The sequence below is a fragment of the Clarias gariepinus genome, chromosome 25 (genome assembly GCF_024256425.1).
Source record: "Clarias gariepinus isolate MV-2021 ecotype Netherlands chromosome 25, CGAR_prim_01v2, whole genome shotgun sequence".
Taxonomy (NCBI): domain Eukaryota; kingdom Metazoa; phylum Chordata; class Actinopteri; order Siluriformes; family Clariidae; genus Clarias; species Clarias gariepinus.
The window spans coordinates 11,373,956-11,388,224 of record NC_071124.1 but is presented as its reverse complement, the minus strand read 5'-3'; the positions used below and the strand labels follow the sequence as shown (position 1 = coordinate 11,388,224).

The window sequence follows — 14,269 nt, the reverse complement described above, 5'->3', positions numbered from 1 at the left end:
GTCAGTGTGTTCTAGATGGATTTGGCCACCTGATTTTGGAATTCAATCCTTTTTTTGAGACCAGACCATTTTTAAAAATCCCCCCAAAAATTGGGGACATGCAAGTGATTCAGCTAGGCCACATGTGCTGGGATTTTCCATGGCCTGGAGGTCGCATATCCCAGTTATGCTTAGGGCTAGAGGCTCAAGCAAAAGCTTGCTGTATGAGCCTGGTGAGTGGTATACAAGAATTATTTAACTATCTTTTGTTTGAAACAAAGTGCCAAGCTGTAGTTTCATGATAGCACTCCAAAGCAATTTACAATAGAGCCCACCCACTAAGTTTGATTATTTTTATTTTATGGTGCATGTCTGACCATGAAATAACTGAATCATAAAATAATAAAAATTGAATAACATTAAAAGAAATATTAAATCTATAACAATAAAAGGATTTATTTAATGATCTTTAAGATGGTTTCTGTTTTGGTTTTTCCTGAAAGGACTTCAAGTGACCAGTGCGGTCCCCCTGGATGAATTAAAATGGCTTATGTGCTGCTTTGGAAAAGAATTTTAAACAACATACCAAGACCATATTAACACCGTTTTAGCACAAAAAAAGACATACAAACAAAAAACATAAAACATTAGTTCTTTTGGTCATTTATTTTTAATAAATAACTACTAAAACAAAGAATCAAACGTGAACATGATGTACAAATAAATTGTACTTTTAAAATGCAGTTTGTGAGGCATATGGTTTTTGGAAATAACAGTATTAGAAGACAGTTTAGAATATAATGAATTCTCACAATGTCCAAAAAATGATTATTGCATAATTGATTGCACCTCACCCCACAAGCTTAGGCTCGAGGTGAATGGATATTTAGACAACAGTGAATCAAATAGAGAAACAATAAAAAGTAATCAAGTTTTACAATTGCACTTCTGTTAATAAACTTGGCATAATGAAAATAAAGCTCGCCTATGTTTTGCACAAAAGACTAAGTATTTGGTTTTGCTGATCAAGACAAATTAGAAACCTGAGCATCAAACTTTTGAAGACTTAAGTTATTACACACAACATACATTTGTTGTTTGATTGCTAAAGATATTTTAAAAAATACATTCAAATTAATCATACTGTTGTTCATGTCCCTGAGATGCACCCACATTCAGGTCAATGTTTCATAGTCAATGACTTTGGGATCCTGTCCACCACACAGTAGTGGCACGGCACTCAAATTTATTAATAATGCAGTTCTGTTTCTTAATTATACAGTGTTGTAATAGTGTGAAATTGTCTATGTTTGAACAACAAAACTTCAGAATCAGAATAGAAGTTTAGAACAAATAGCAAGACAATGTCATTTTTGTACGCAATAATAAAAATCTATTGAGTGCATCTCAAAGTATATTCACAGAAAGCAGGCAGTCTTATCTTGAAGGTAGATCCAAACAAAAACCAACCAGGGCTACATGCAAGATACATATCCATGAGTAGTTGTCAGTCTTATCCACTGCACCTTTTCTTGTATTTCATCCCCTAGCACAGCTAAATAATCAGGAGTATAGGTAAAGAAAAAACACTAATGACAGAATTCGGAACACAGCACCAAATACTTTCAAACCAGTGACCAGCTACATGCTACATCAGTGAATAAGATTTTTCATTAAATCTCTGTAATAAATTTGAGTATTCAAATTATTAAGATATGAAATGATGATGCAAATTTGTAGAATGTTTCCATAAACGTATCACTAACCAGGTGTTTATAAAACCAATAATCTTTCTTTGTATAAAGTCTATTAACAAAGTTTCTCAGTCCTGATCTAATTGAAATGCACATTTGTGCTTTCCTAGTTTCTCTCTCTCTCTATACACACACATACACATTTTTTTAAGAAGTGGCAAGGGAGCACTAATGTGCAGTGCAGGAGGAGTCTGAAATTACAACAGTAAAACATGACAATAGCATAACATTACTCCATTCAAAAGAAGACTTGCATGTTACAGACCAAATCCAGTCATGTGACAAACAAATATAATTTTTTTTATCAGAAGACAATGCATTTACTACATAATACAAAGAAATATAAAATAAGCAGATTATAAATGATGTGAACAGGCTAACAATGTGTGTGATAAAAACAAAAACGTGTAGATGGAAATAAAAAACATCTCTTTTGCTCCTGAACTTATTCGCTTACAGTGTTTGCCATAGACAGCTTGTTCCTCACTTTCCCTCATATTTGGGATTAACCACTGTTGTCACTGCACTCTTATAAATGGGATTCTCACCCTGGGGAGAAAGAAAAAAAAATTGTTTACTGCAGAAAAATTAAGATTGGGTCACTTTATAGCACAGTAAGTAGAACGGAAGGAAAAAAAACCCAAGACAAAAATGTAATCAAAGCGGTGGCAGCCAGAGTCTAGTTACTATTTTAAAATTTAACCTACACAAGTAGTATGTTTTTTTTTATCAAAGTGTTTTATTTATTTTCAAACTGTACAGAAAAAAAAGCACAAGAAAACACAACAAAAGAGAACACAAAACCAAACCCCCTCCCCCCAACACCAGACAAACACAAGGATGCCATAACAATTAGATGTCCATAAAAAAAACCTAAAATTAAATAATAATAAAAGGTAATCTTTCCCACAGTCTTCCTTTGCAGTACAATATTATCTTTATTCATGCCCTCAGCAAAAGATGAGTACATAAATCTGAAAACGACGATCTTGCGGTTTCGTGTGTACAGCCAATCCGTATATTTTGTGAAACGATGATGTCATCACATCACGTGTCGGCTGCGTCACACATAACAGCAACAACAATAATGGCGGACTACATGATTGTGTTCGTGTTGCTACAAAGCCTACTAGCTTTATTACAGAAAAACCTATTGCTTCTACGCAACTGTTATGAGCAACAAGCGATAATGTACAACATCATAATACAACATGATAATAATGGACATCATCATCTTGGTTTGTATACAGCGCGCAAGGTTATGCTCAAAGTCTTCTTCTCCGTGTATAGTGTATCTCTATGGCAGAATTACAGCGCCCCATACTGGTCTGGCATATATACTACATTCTTTTTTAGTGGTTTTACGTGTACGCAGATATTTCTTGAGACGACGCCGTGTTTACTAACACAGCTTCGTGTGGACTAACCCTAAAATTGTATTACAGCATGTCTAAGGAAAATGGATGATGAGAAAATTCCCTGTATTATTCTGTGCCAGATTTCCTCTGAAATTGGTTCATCTAAATTGGTCCCCCATTTATTTCTAAGTAAATCTAAAGGTGTTGAATTATACATATTAAGTAATTCATAAATCCTGTGTATAGGTTGTTTTTGGACTGATTTCCATTCAAATATTAAATCTAATAAAGAAAATGGAGGGCATGATGGGAAATTATTAGAATTCAGTGCCACAAAGTTCCAAAGCTGCATGTATCTATAAAAGTGATTTGGAAATGTCGTATTTCTGAACCAACTGTTTGAAGGATGCAAAATTTCCATCAATATAAAGTTCAGACAATGAGACCAAACCCTTTCTAGTCCAAACTTTAAAAGCATTATCCATCATTGATGGAACAAACATGTAATTTTTAGCAATTGAGGCAGCCTGTGGTAACTTTTTAAGGGAAAACGATTTTAACTGAATGTATAACAACTGGATCAGAGGACAAACTAAAGTTTGGTTAAATATGTGGTATTTTAGAACACAATAATGCTATTAAAAAAGTGGGCCTAACTAAGGCCCCATCCAGAATTGTCCAAATAGGGGGATTAATACATGAAATTTGAAAGTGCCATCCCTCCTTTTGCACGTGGTCTCTGCAATATACTTCTTTTAATTCTTGGTGTTTTTTGTTCCAAATAAAGGTTGAAATCTGATTATTTAGTTTGGAGAAGAAAGATTTTGTTAAGAATAACGGAAGGCATTAAAATATATACAAAAACTTGGGCAATACACTCATTTTTATTGTATTAATTCTTCCACCCAATGAAAGATGGAGGTGGTCCCAACGCTCAAGATATTGTTTTAGATTAGATAAAAGAGGTGGATAATTGGCTCCTAAGTCCTTATGATCATGCGCAACCCAAATCCCAAGGTATTAAAATTTTTCAGGGCTAATTTTAAAGGGAACAGAGCTTAAAGATGACAGACTGACCCCATTACCAACAGGCATTAGTTCACTTTTCTGGATATTAACTTTATAGCCAGATATTTTGCCAAACTCTATAAGTATAGTCACTAACTTGGGTAAGTTTATCAGGGGTTGTGACAAGTATAATAACATGTCGTCCACATGAAGCGAAACCTTATGTTCCAATTCTGCCAGCTGTCTCAGAGTTAAAGCAAGTGGTTCCATTGTGACTGAAAATAGAAATGGAGACAGAGGGCATCCCTGCCTCGTGTTGTGTTAAAGCTCAAAATAAGCAGATATGCTGTTATTATTACACAGCTGCTAATGAGGATGTGTATAAAAGTTTTATCTATGATATAAGCTTACAACCATATCCAAACCTCTCCAGTGTATTAAAAAGATAACCCCACTCCACACGATTAAATGCCTTTTCCGCATCCAATGAGAGAACTACCGCCGGTGTGCCAGGTGAAGAGGGGCCATAAAAAATATTCAAAAGTCATCTGATGTAAAAAAAAAAAAAAAAGAAAAAAGAAAAAAGAAAAAAAAAAAGAATAACGATTCTTAATAGACCCCGTTTGGCCAGGTGATATGTTTAGAGGGGATGTTGCCCTCCATCATAAGTCACGCAAGGACTTTAGCAAGCACTTTGGTACAGTATTAAGAAGGGAGATTGGATGGAATGACCTACACTCGAAAGGGTTCTTGTCTTTAAGGATTAATGAGATAAGTGCCTGATGCATGATTGGTGGTAGGAATTATAATGAAAGTGACTTCAAAAACTGATAACAGTTTTAGAAACTAAAGAAATCTTTTGGGAAACCATCCAGTTCCGGTGATTTGTCACTCTGCATATATCTAATTGCTGAGGCTCTCGCTTCCACCATGAGATTTTCTTCCAATTTAGCAACTGTCACTGGATCTATAAAAGGGATATGTATATTTATCGAAAAAGTCCTCCGGGGAAAGAGGATCGACACATGAATCGGAAGGGTATAGTGACTGGTAATTTAGCAAACATGCATTAATTTTAAGGCTTTCAGTATTAAGCCTTGCTCATTGTTAATTACAGGAATGGACTGATTGGCAATCCTTTGTCTTAGCTGATAAGCAAGTGTTCGCCCAGCCTTGTCCCCATGCTCATAGGACATATGTCTTAATTTAAAAATAAAATATTCAGCCTGCCTTGTTGACAGGAGATCGAACTCAGTCTGCAAAAGTATACACTTTCATCGTGTCTGCAGAGGGTAGATAACTATATAGTCTATCTAGCTCCAGTATCTCATCAACCAGTTCTTTAAGGTGTCCAGTGTCATTTATATTCTTCCTTGAGCAATATGAAATTATCTGGCCTCTTAAATATGCGTTAAGTGACTCCCATATAGTTGAAGAGGACATCGCTGGTGTTTGGTTGAGCTTAGGAATAATGTAATCTCAGAGGAAATAAATACGGTAAAAGCTTCCTCAGATAGAAGCAGAGAGTTGAACCTCCAGGGACGGTAGCTGAATTGTGTATTGGGGATACGCATTTTCATTATTAGGGGACCATGATCAGATATAAATATAGCTCTGTAATAAAACGAAGAAGTCTCTTGTCCAGAAAAAATATCCATATGGGGAAAAGGTCTTATGAACAGAAGAAAAGAAGAAATATTCTCTAAAAGTACGGTTACAAAACCGCCAAACGTCAGCTATACCATATGATTTAAAAAAAAGTTTAACGAGCTGATTTAGAAAGGGGAGATGTTTTGGACGAGCTACGGTCTTAAACGGGGGAGAGTACACAATTTGTGTCGCCACCAAGAATAAGGTGGTGTGATGTCATATCTGGTAACTGAAAGAAAAGGTTTGAAAAGAATGCAAGGTTATCCCAGTTTGGTGCATAAATATTGGCCAGGATGACTGTAAGGGAATAAAGCTGGCCTACCACAATAACATATCGCCCTAAGGAATCAGCTTCCACATTAGTCATAGTGAATGGCGTATTTTTCCTAATGAGTATGGCCACACCTCTAGCTTTTGAATGGAAATTGAAGTGATATCTGTTTCACCCAACACCCTCTGAGCTGGAAATGATCCGTCGTATCTAAATGAGTTTCCTGAAGAAACATGATGTCTGCATCAAGTTGTTTTAAATGTGCAAATATCTTTTTACGTTTCACTGGACGGTTAAGTGACTTAACATTCCAGCTTATGAAATTAACTGAACAGCCATCCAGCTCTTTGGAAGTTTTTATAACCGTCAATTTAAGTGGAAGTATATATATATTACCATCATTGTTATATTTACTGTGACGAGTGAAAATGTAGACATTTTCACTCGTCACAGTAAATACAATAGTGATGGTAATTTATACATGAGTACTTTACACAACAAACATGAAAAATCTGAACCAGAGCTATTGATATGTATTGTACAATAATGAGTAAAAAAAAACATTGGTTAAATGTTGTTTAGATCAAGTTCACTAGCTGACAATTTGATTTGTACAAAGTATAAACTGTTATATAGCGTATCTCCGTATCTGTTTATTGTTATTTAAGTTCTGGGGTATTTCAGGTACTTTAAACACATTGTTGGGTTGCTCATGTTGGGTTATATGAGATGTAGTGGGTCATTTACAAATGAACACCTGGTTGGGTTATTTTAACCCAACAACTGGTTTATTAATTATTCTTTCGTTTCTCCAAATGGCAGCCTGCAAAATGTTAGAAATATTACTGTTATCGTGTCACAGGTGTAGTTTTAAGAGTTGTTTAGGCAGGAATGCGTGTGTATACAGCTCAAAACCTCCATCAGTTATTAAAGATAGCATCTATTTAGAAAAAAAGGCCCCAGCGATTTCTGAGCTTCAGGAAATCTCCCGGCGCTCTGTGCATAACACCGGGCCAACTCATATCGGAAAGACTTTCTAAACGTTTTCTAAATGTGGGCTATTGTTTTTTTACTTATAATATTTGTTAATTTAATTTAAATGAGGTTTGGGCTCAGGACTTCGATTCGGCATCGTGATCCCCCTCTCAAGGATGGGATACAGCATCCGCCAGACACAAGTGAAGACCCCCTGGCAACAACTGGATAGTAAATCAGTCTCTCTCATATAGTAAGAAAAAGCTGTTTTTTAACGGCTGTGATGTCGTAGTCACTTTTGGTCATCATGTGGGGCGACCACCCCAAAACTGTGAATTATAATTTTTTTCCACTTTTTTTCAGCCATTTTCCATTCCTTTTATAGGGATAAACATTTATTTTAACTGGATAATGAAGGAAACTCTGATATTATAGAATAAACTTGTGAAATAATGGTTCAAAATGAAAGGGCACTAAAGTTTATCTTTCTTCATCAGTTTATCTACTTACTGATATGAGTTCAACTAGTCTTAATGATACATAAAAATGTGAATTCTGAGATATATATTACGGTCGCCCCAGATGACTTTTTTAAGGCTTTTTTTTTTTTTAAAAGTCTTATCCGTCAATTACCCATATATACAGTGGTTAATCAATCGGACTGTAGGTCCTACCGTCGCCGCGCTCGGCGGTACCGTTTGGCTTTGTGCGTTTGCTGGCTTTTACCGTTGAGTGGCGCTATATAACTACAGACTGACGCCTCATGCCTTAGTTCATTCTCTGCTGGATTAATGAGACATGGAGTTTTAGAACTGCACGTAGTAGCGGATAAAATCAAGTAAAACATTGTAGTTAAACAAATTTATAACCACAGAACTAAAATGACGATACAAATGTAAAATTTAAATTAAATTAAATCTTATTAGGATCAAATTTAAACAAAATAAATGTTAACACAGTGAGCCTTTAAATTTTATCACGTGTAATTAGAAAAGACGCGTGTAGGGTTTTGTGTCGTCTTATATCTTGTGTTCTTTAAATTTATAGTAGATTTATTAACTAAAATAAATGACCATAAAAATTATAACATTGTCAGGACGTTCTACTGCGTCAGCTGATGTTGGTCATTCAGCCCCGCTTGTGTTTGTGCGTTATTATAAGAATGAAATGCAGTAGACTGTTATGATCTGTAACGGATTCGACCCATGTTGCACGGGCGGCACCATAAAGCACGGACACGAGGCGAGGTCTTACGGGAAAAGGGTAATTTATTTAGGCAAAATGGGGAAGGAAAGTGTTGAAGGAGGGAGAATGGAAAGAATGGGATAAAGGTTGTGCATGTGCAGTTCCGGGGGCTGTGCCACACTGGCATGCGGGCACACAGCTGACGATAAGTGTTGGTGCGAGTGGCAGAACTGAGCACGCGGAGGCAGCGCTCCTGCACGCTCCCTCGTGACGGCGCTTCTCCCGCTGTCGATGGCCGGCGCGAGTTCTCGCTGACGCAAAAACCTAACCACACTTTTCCTCTTCGGCAGCGGGGCTGCGAGGGCGGGCACGGTGCGGGAGTGAAGATGCCGCGGGAGCTCGCGCAGCTCTTTCTCGCGCTGTCCTCAGCGCGGAGATCTAAGGGCGGAATTCTAATGTCCTTGTTTAAAGTCCCCGGGGCGCGTCACATCTCCCCACTGACATGCTTCTTTCATATTCTCCATTACATCACGTACTTCCCAGACCTCAGACAAACCTCCGCGCCTTGCTTTTATAATGCGGAGCAAGCCCGAGATCATATTAACGTTAATTATCGCCAGCCGGCACAAATAGGCGGCTCCCGTCCCGTTGCTGCCTATTCAGGGAGCCTACGGAGTGAGGGAGTAGTTATAGTAGATTTGGGCGTACACCCATCACACGCGCACGCCGTGGCAGATCATCATAATTGTCCTAAACTTGTATTTCATAAGGTTTTCCGAGCGGTGGTACAGCGCAACGGGGGTCATTATTTACTATTAAACATTAAACAAATTTACAAAACTTAATGCGTGCGATTAAGCGCTGATTCTACATAGGAAAGTAAAGAAGAGGATCCTGATGATCCGGAGACCAAACCCCATTTAAATTAAATTAACAAATATTGCAAGTAAATAACAATAGCCCACGTTTAAAAAAGCATTTTTATTTAGATTATAAAAAAATAATCCTGCATCTGTTTTAGGTGTTCCAGCTGCCACTGTTCTAGAATTCAAATTAAATCAAATCTTATTAGGATCAAATTTAAGCACAATAAATGTTAACACAGTGAGCCTTTTGATTCTATCACTTGTAATTAGAAAAAAAGCATGTATGGATTTGTGTCATCTTATTTCTTGTGTTCTTTAAATTTATAGTAGATTTATTAACTGAAATAAATTATCATAAAATTAAAACAGTGTTAGGACGTTCTACTGCGTCAGCTGATGTCGGTCTTTCAGCCCTGCTTGTGTTTTTGCGTTATTATAAGAATGAAATGCAGTAGACTGTTATGATTTGTAACGGGTTCGACCCATGTTACTCAAACAACTCAGTTCAGGTGTAAGTAAATGTCTGTGCTGTTTGGGGGAGGGACGTGCTAATGATTTGGTCGGCTCTGTGTGTGTGTGTGTGTGTGTGAGAGAGAGAGGGGGGTGTCGCGGTGGTTGATTATTCAGTGAAACAAAGGCTCAGCTGAAAAATGTTAGGCACATCAGTCACTTAACCCCCAATAAAAGGTATTTGAGTGTTATGATAGTTGTAATATAACAGATGCGCACTGAATACTAAACCAGGCACGGAGATTAATGAACCAAGATAGCCCCCATACCCGTTTAAAAAATAAATAAATAAATAAATACCAAATAATATTATTGTGTATAGACTGATTAAAAACAATGCAATTTATGCTATCATAAGGAAAATAACAAGTTCTTCCATTCCAATGATTAAAAAAGGTAACAATGTCAACTTTAGAATCTAGAATCCAGGAGATTAAAATTACACAAATTGAAATCACTGAAAGTCTCCAGAAGAGCCTCAGATTCAAGTGGTTTTTAAAGTGTGGAGAGGTCCATTACAGTTTCTCTGAATGTATAGGTGAGAACAGCCGATTCACACCTGGGGAGGGTGAATCATTTGTATTTGAATGTTGTCTGGCATTGTAAAGCACTATAGTGACACTAAAAGAACAACCCAGGATTAATAGGAATTCTTATACTGCATAAACATTATTTAGCACAAAAAAATTCCTCGCGCTCGGGAAAACTATGCGTGCGGTTGAGCGCTGGTTAGACTATAGGAAATTAAATCGGAGGGTTTTTATTTAGACTATTAAAAAAATAACCTGCGTCTATTTTTAGGCGTGCCAGCTGCCACTTTTTAGTTAGAAGTTTTCAATACAAAGCTTATAATGCCCACATGACATGAGGAATAAGGCACGGCTGGTGATGATTGGGGTTTGTTGGGTTACAGTGGATTTTACTACGCGGTGTGAGTGCAATGGCCATCCGTCTGCTCGCGCTGACTCTGCTCTCCGCGGATGGCCCCCTCCCACCTCTCGCTCCTTTGAAGTCCCCGGGCGCGTTACATTTGCCCTGCTTGCATGCCGCACTTCCGCGTTGTTGCACGCGCGCTGCATACACAGCGCGTAGTAAAATCCACTGTAGCCCAACAAACCCCGAGTATTTTATAGCGCGGGGTGCAAGCCCGGGCAACCATAGTAACGATAGCTCACCAGTCATGTGTAATTCTGCGGTCCCGCTGCTTCGCATGTCTGAAGGGGAGGCCGCCTAACTAGTGAGCGAGGAGCGATATTGATTTGGGCGCACGCCGTGACAGGCTGAAAAAACTGCTGTCAGATTAATGTGCAAAAACTATATAATAAAACTATATAAGACTACATGCCTTTATAAGACTTAACTTTTATTTAAGCGCACTCACAATAACGAAAAAACGTTGTGATTTTGTAAGTATTGTGATTTTGTAAGTGTTGTAAGCTGTGCTGCTCTGTATTGTTTTTGGTGAACTTGAGCGCGTCAGAAAATGAACGCAAACGTTTTTTTAAATGGTCAGAGACAGTCTGCTTGCTGTTTTCCCGACGCGTTCATAATCATTAGTCTACTTCTGCCGGTGCGCTCTGGAAAACATAATGCATGCGGCTGAGCGCTGATTAAAACTATGGAGTAAATTAAAGAGGAGAATCACGATTCTGAAGTCCTGAGCCCAAACCTCATTTAAATTAAATCTACAAATACTATAAGTAAAAAAAAAAACACAATAGCCCACGGTTAGAAACCGTTTATAAATTCTTTCCGACATGAGTTGGCCCGGTGTTATGCGCAGAGCGCCGGGAGATTTCCTGAAGCTCAGAAATCACTGGGTATTTTTTCTAAATAGCCGCTATCTTTAACAACTGATGGAGGTTTTGAGCTGTATACACACGCATTCCTGCCTAAACAACTCTTAAAACTACACCTGTGACACAATAACAGTAATATTTCAAACATTCTGCAGGCTGATATTTGGAGAAAGGAAAGAATAATAAATAAACCAGTTGTTGGGTCAAAATAACCCAACCAGGTGTTCATTTGTAAACTACATCTCATATGAGCAAACATGAGCAACCCAACAATGTGTTTAAAGTACCTGAAATAATCCAGAACTTAAATAACAATAAACAGATACAGAGATACGCTGTATAACGGTCACTGTTGTATTTACGGCAACGAGCGAAAATGTCACTTTGCGCCACCTGGCGGCCATTTTACGAATGACTTTGAAATGCAACTAATTTATTTTGGCCGCTGTCGTTTTCACGCGGCGGTGAGCGCGACGGTAATAACCATTCCAATTGATCAACTACTGTATATATATATATATATATATATATATATATATATATATATATATATATACACACACATATGTACAGTACAGGCCAGAAGTGTGTGTGTGTGTGTGTGTGTGTGTGTGTGTGTGTGTGTGTGTGTGTGTATATATATATATATATATATATATATATATATATATATATATAAAAGGTTAAAAGTTAATTTAGATTAATTAATTACACAAAAATAACGCATTAAATTTTTTAAATGCATTTTAATTGCACTTATTTTTGCACCGCGGAACGTTTCTCACTGGATGAGATTCAGCGGACCGATTATACTGAAGCACCAACTAGCGTTCAGACAAAAACAAACCACAGTGAACATGGACAAAGAAGCAGATGAGACCACTTTGGTTGGCCCTGTGGATGGGAAATTTTGTAATAAAAAACTAATGGATGGAAGCGTCGATAAGAGCATGGTTGTGTGCAAGCTATGTAACAAGGAATTCGCATATCACCGCAGCACATCGAGCCTCAAGTATTACCTCAATGCTAAACATATAGCAGCTAGCGTGGACATTAGCCCGACTCCGACTACAAGGACCCACACCCAACCCACACTCCACCAGATGACTGGTTTAAGGGCCAGGATAACCAAGTCCACGTCTGAAAAAAAACCAATAGCCTGGCTCGCTGGGATGCACTCGACTGTAGACCACTTGGAGTGGTAGAAGATAAGGGCCAGCAAAATGTACTACAGATTGCGTCATCTGACAACATACGAGCTGCCATGCAGAAAGACAGTGACAAAAAGAGTCCAGCAGCTTTATGACGATGAAAAGGAAGATAAAGAGAATTTATTGGGGAAAGCCGAATGTGTTGCCCTGACTGGGGATCACTGGACCTCGGTAAGCAATTAAAATTACCTTGGTGTAACGGCACACTTTATTGATGTCAAGTGGCGTCTTCACTCATTTGCCTTAACTATGCAGAAGACCACCACTAGGCACTTTGCTGAAAACGTGGCAGAAGATTTTGAGTCTGTGTCAGATGCCTGGGAAATTACAAAAAAAAGTCACCACAATCGGAACAGACAGTGCCTGAACCATGGTCGCTGCAATGAGACAGCTCACATTCCAGCACATGCCGTGTGTTGCTCACGTGTTGCAGAGGACCATCACAGTTTACCTTGCTGACAGTGGGTTCACAGCCACACTGGCAAAATGTCGTAAAATTGTGGGGCATTTTAAACATAGTCCCTCAAACACAGAGGAACTGCACAAGGCGCAAACACAACAAGAACAAGACAAAGTCACTCATACAGGATGTTTCCACAAGGTGGAATTCAACACTGTTTATGATCTCTCGTCTGCTAAAGAACAAAGAGGCTGTGAATGTTACTCTAGCCAAACAGAAGCACAAGCTCACCATGTTAGCTACAGCAGAGTGGGACAGATTGCAGAGGCTCAATACCCTCCTTAAACCATGCAGATAAATACCCGCCGACTGTTTTTAAATTTATTGTACTGAATATCAATTTCACTATGACTATAGTATAAAGTTGCTACTGTTTTTAATCTACTATTAATTGGCACAATAATTAATCAATTTCCAAAACTTTCCACTGCAGATATGTGACTGAGCTCTTTGGGGTGAGACTTTTGTCCCATGCTCTGTTGTGTTACCTGCTCTCCGCCACCTGACCCACACCATGGAGGTCTCAGATGACGACCCAGCCTATGTGGTGAGGTTCAAGGGTGACTTTAAAAAGGACCTGTCTCAACGCAAAGATGCACTCAACCATGGATGGCTCAGGTAGCTACAGCACTCGACCCACGCTTTAAGGTAACGTGTATAATGGTCTTCTTTTCTCTTTCTTTTTGACCCCCTTTCCCCTGCCCCGCCCCCTTCTTTCTATGGGAACCATGTATGGAATTAATTTCACCCATCTTTTTACTCTGTAAATCTGTGATGTGACAACAAACCTGATTCTAAGGACCTAAAGCATAGGTCGGCAATTAGTGGCCCGCAAGCAAAAACATCTGGCCCCTGAGATTGTTTAAACTAGAAAATGAAAATAAATAAATTATATATTTTTTTAAATCGGACTGACAGTCTAAAAAAAACTTTGTTTGGAAATCTCATTTTTCAGAACAGAAATATTTCAATCTATCTAAATTCTTATTTGTTATATCTGGATACGAGGGTGAATAAGCGCATCAGCGAGGTGCAGAGCGAACGCTCAACATGCAAAAACAAATGACGTCTTGTTGTGCTTTACGAGCACCCAGGGGTCCGTTCTTCGTCTGTCTCTAACTCATTTAGCTGGATTTGATTGATGCGAATTTGTCCTGATCTTGGATTGTTTCGTTCTTCGATGCGCTTCTCGCATTTGCTGTCATAGCAACCTATCCGTAAGCTTGAACCTGCTCGGGAGCAG

General features: G+C 38.3%; 1 protein-coding gene across 1 annotated transcript in view; it reads right to left on the bottom strand.

Annotated features, from left to right (window-relative positions):
• Positions 1 to 630: 630 nt before the first annotated feature.
• Positions 631 to 14,269, bottom strand: part of LOC128513116 (integrin beta-1-like) — a 76,482-nt gene continuing 62,843 nt past the window's right edge. The window contains exon 16 of the mRNA XM_053486763.1: positions 631 to 2,282. Within this exon, the coding sequence (XP_053342738.1) occupies positions 2,217 to 2,282 (66 nt within the window). The 3' untranslated portion in view covers positions 631 to 2,216. The remainder of the gene's footprint in view (positions 2,283 to 14,269) is intronic.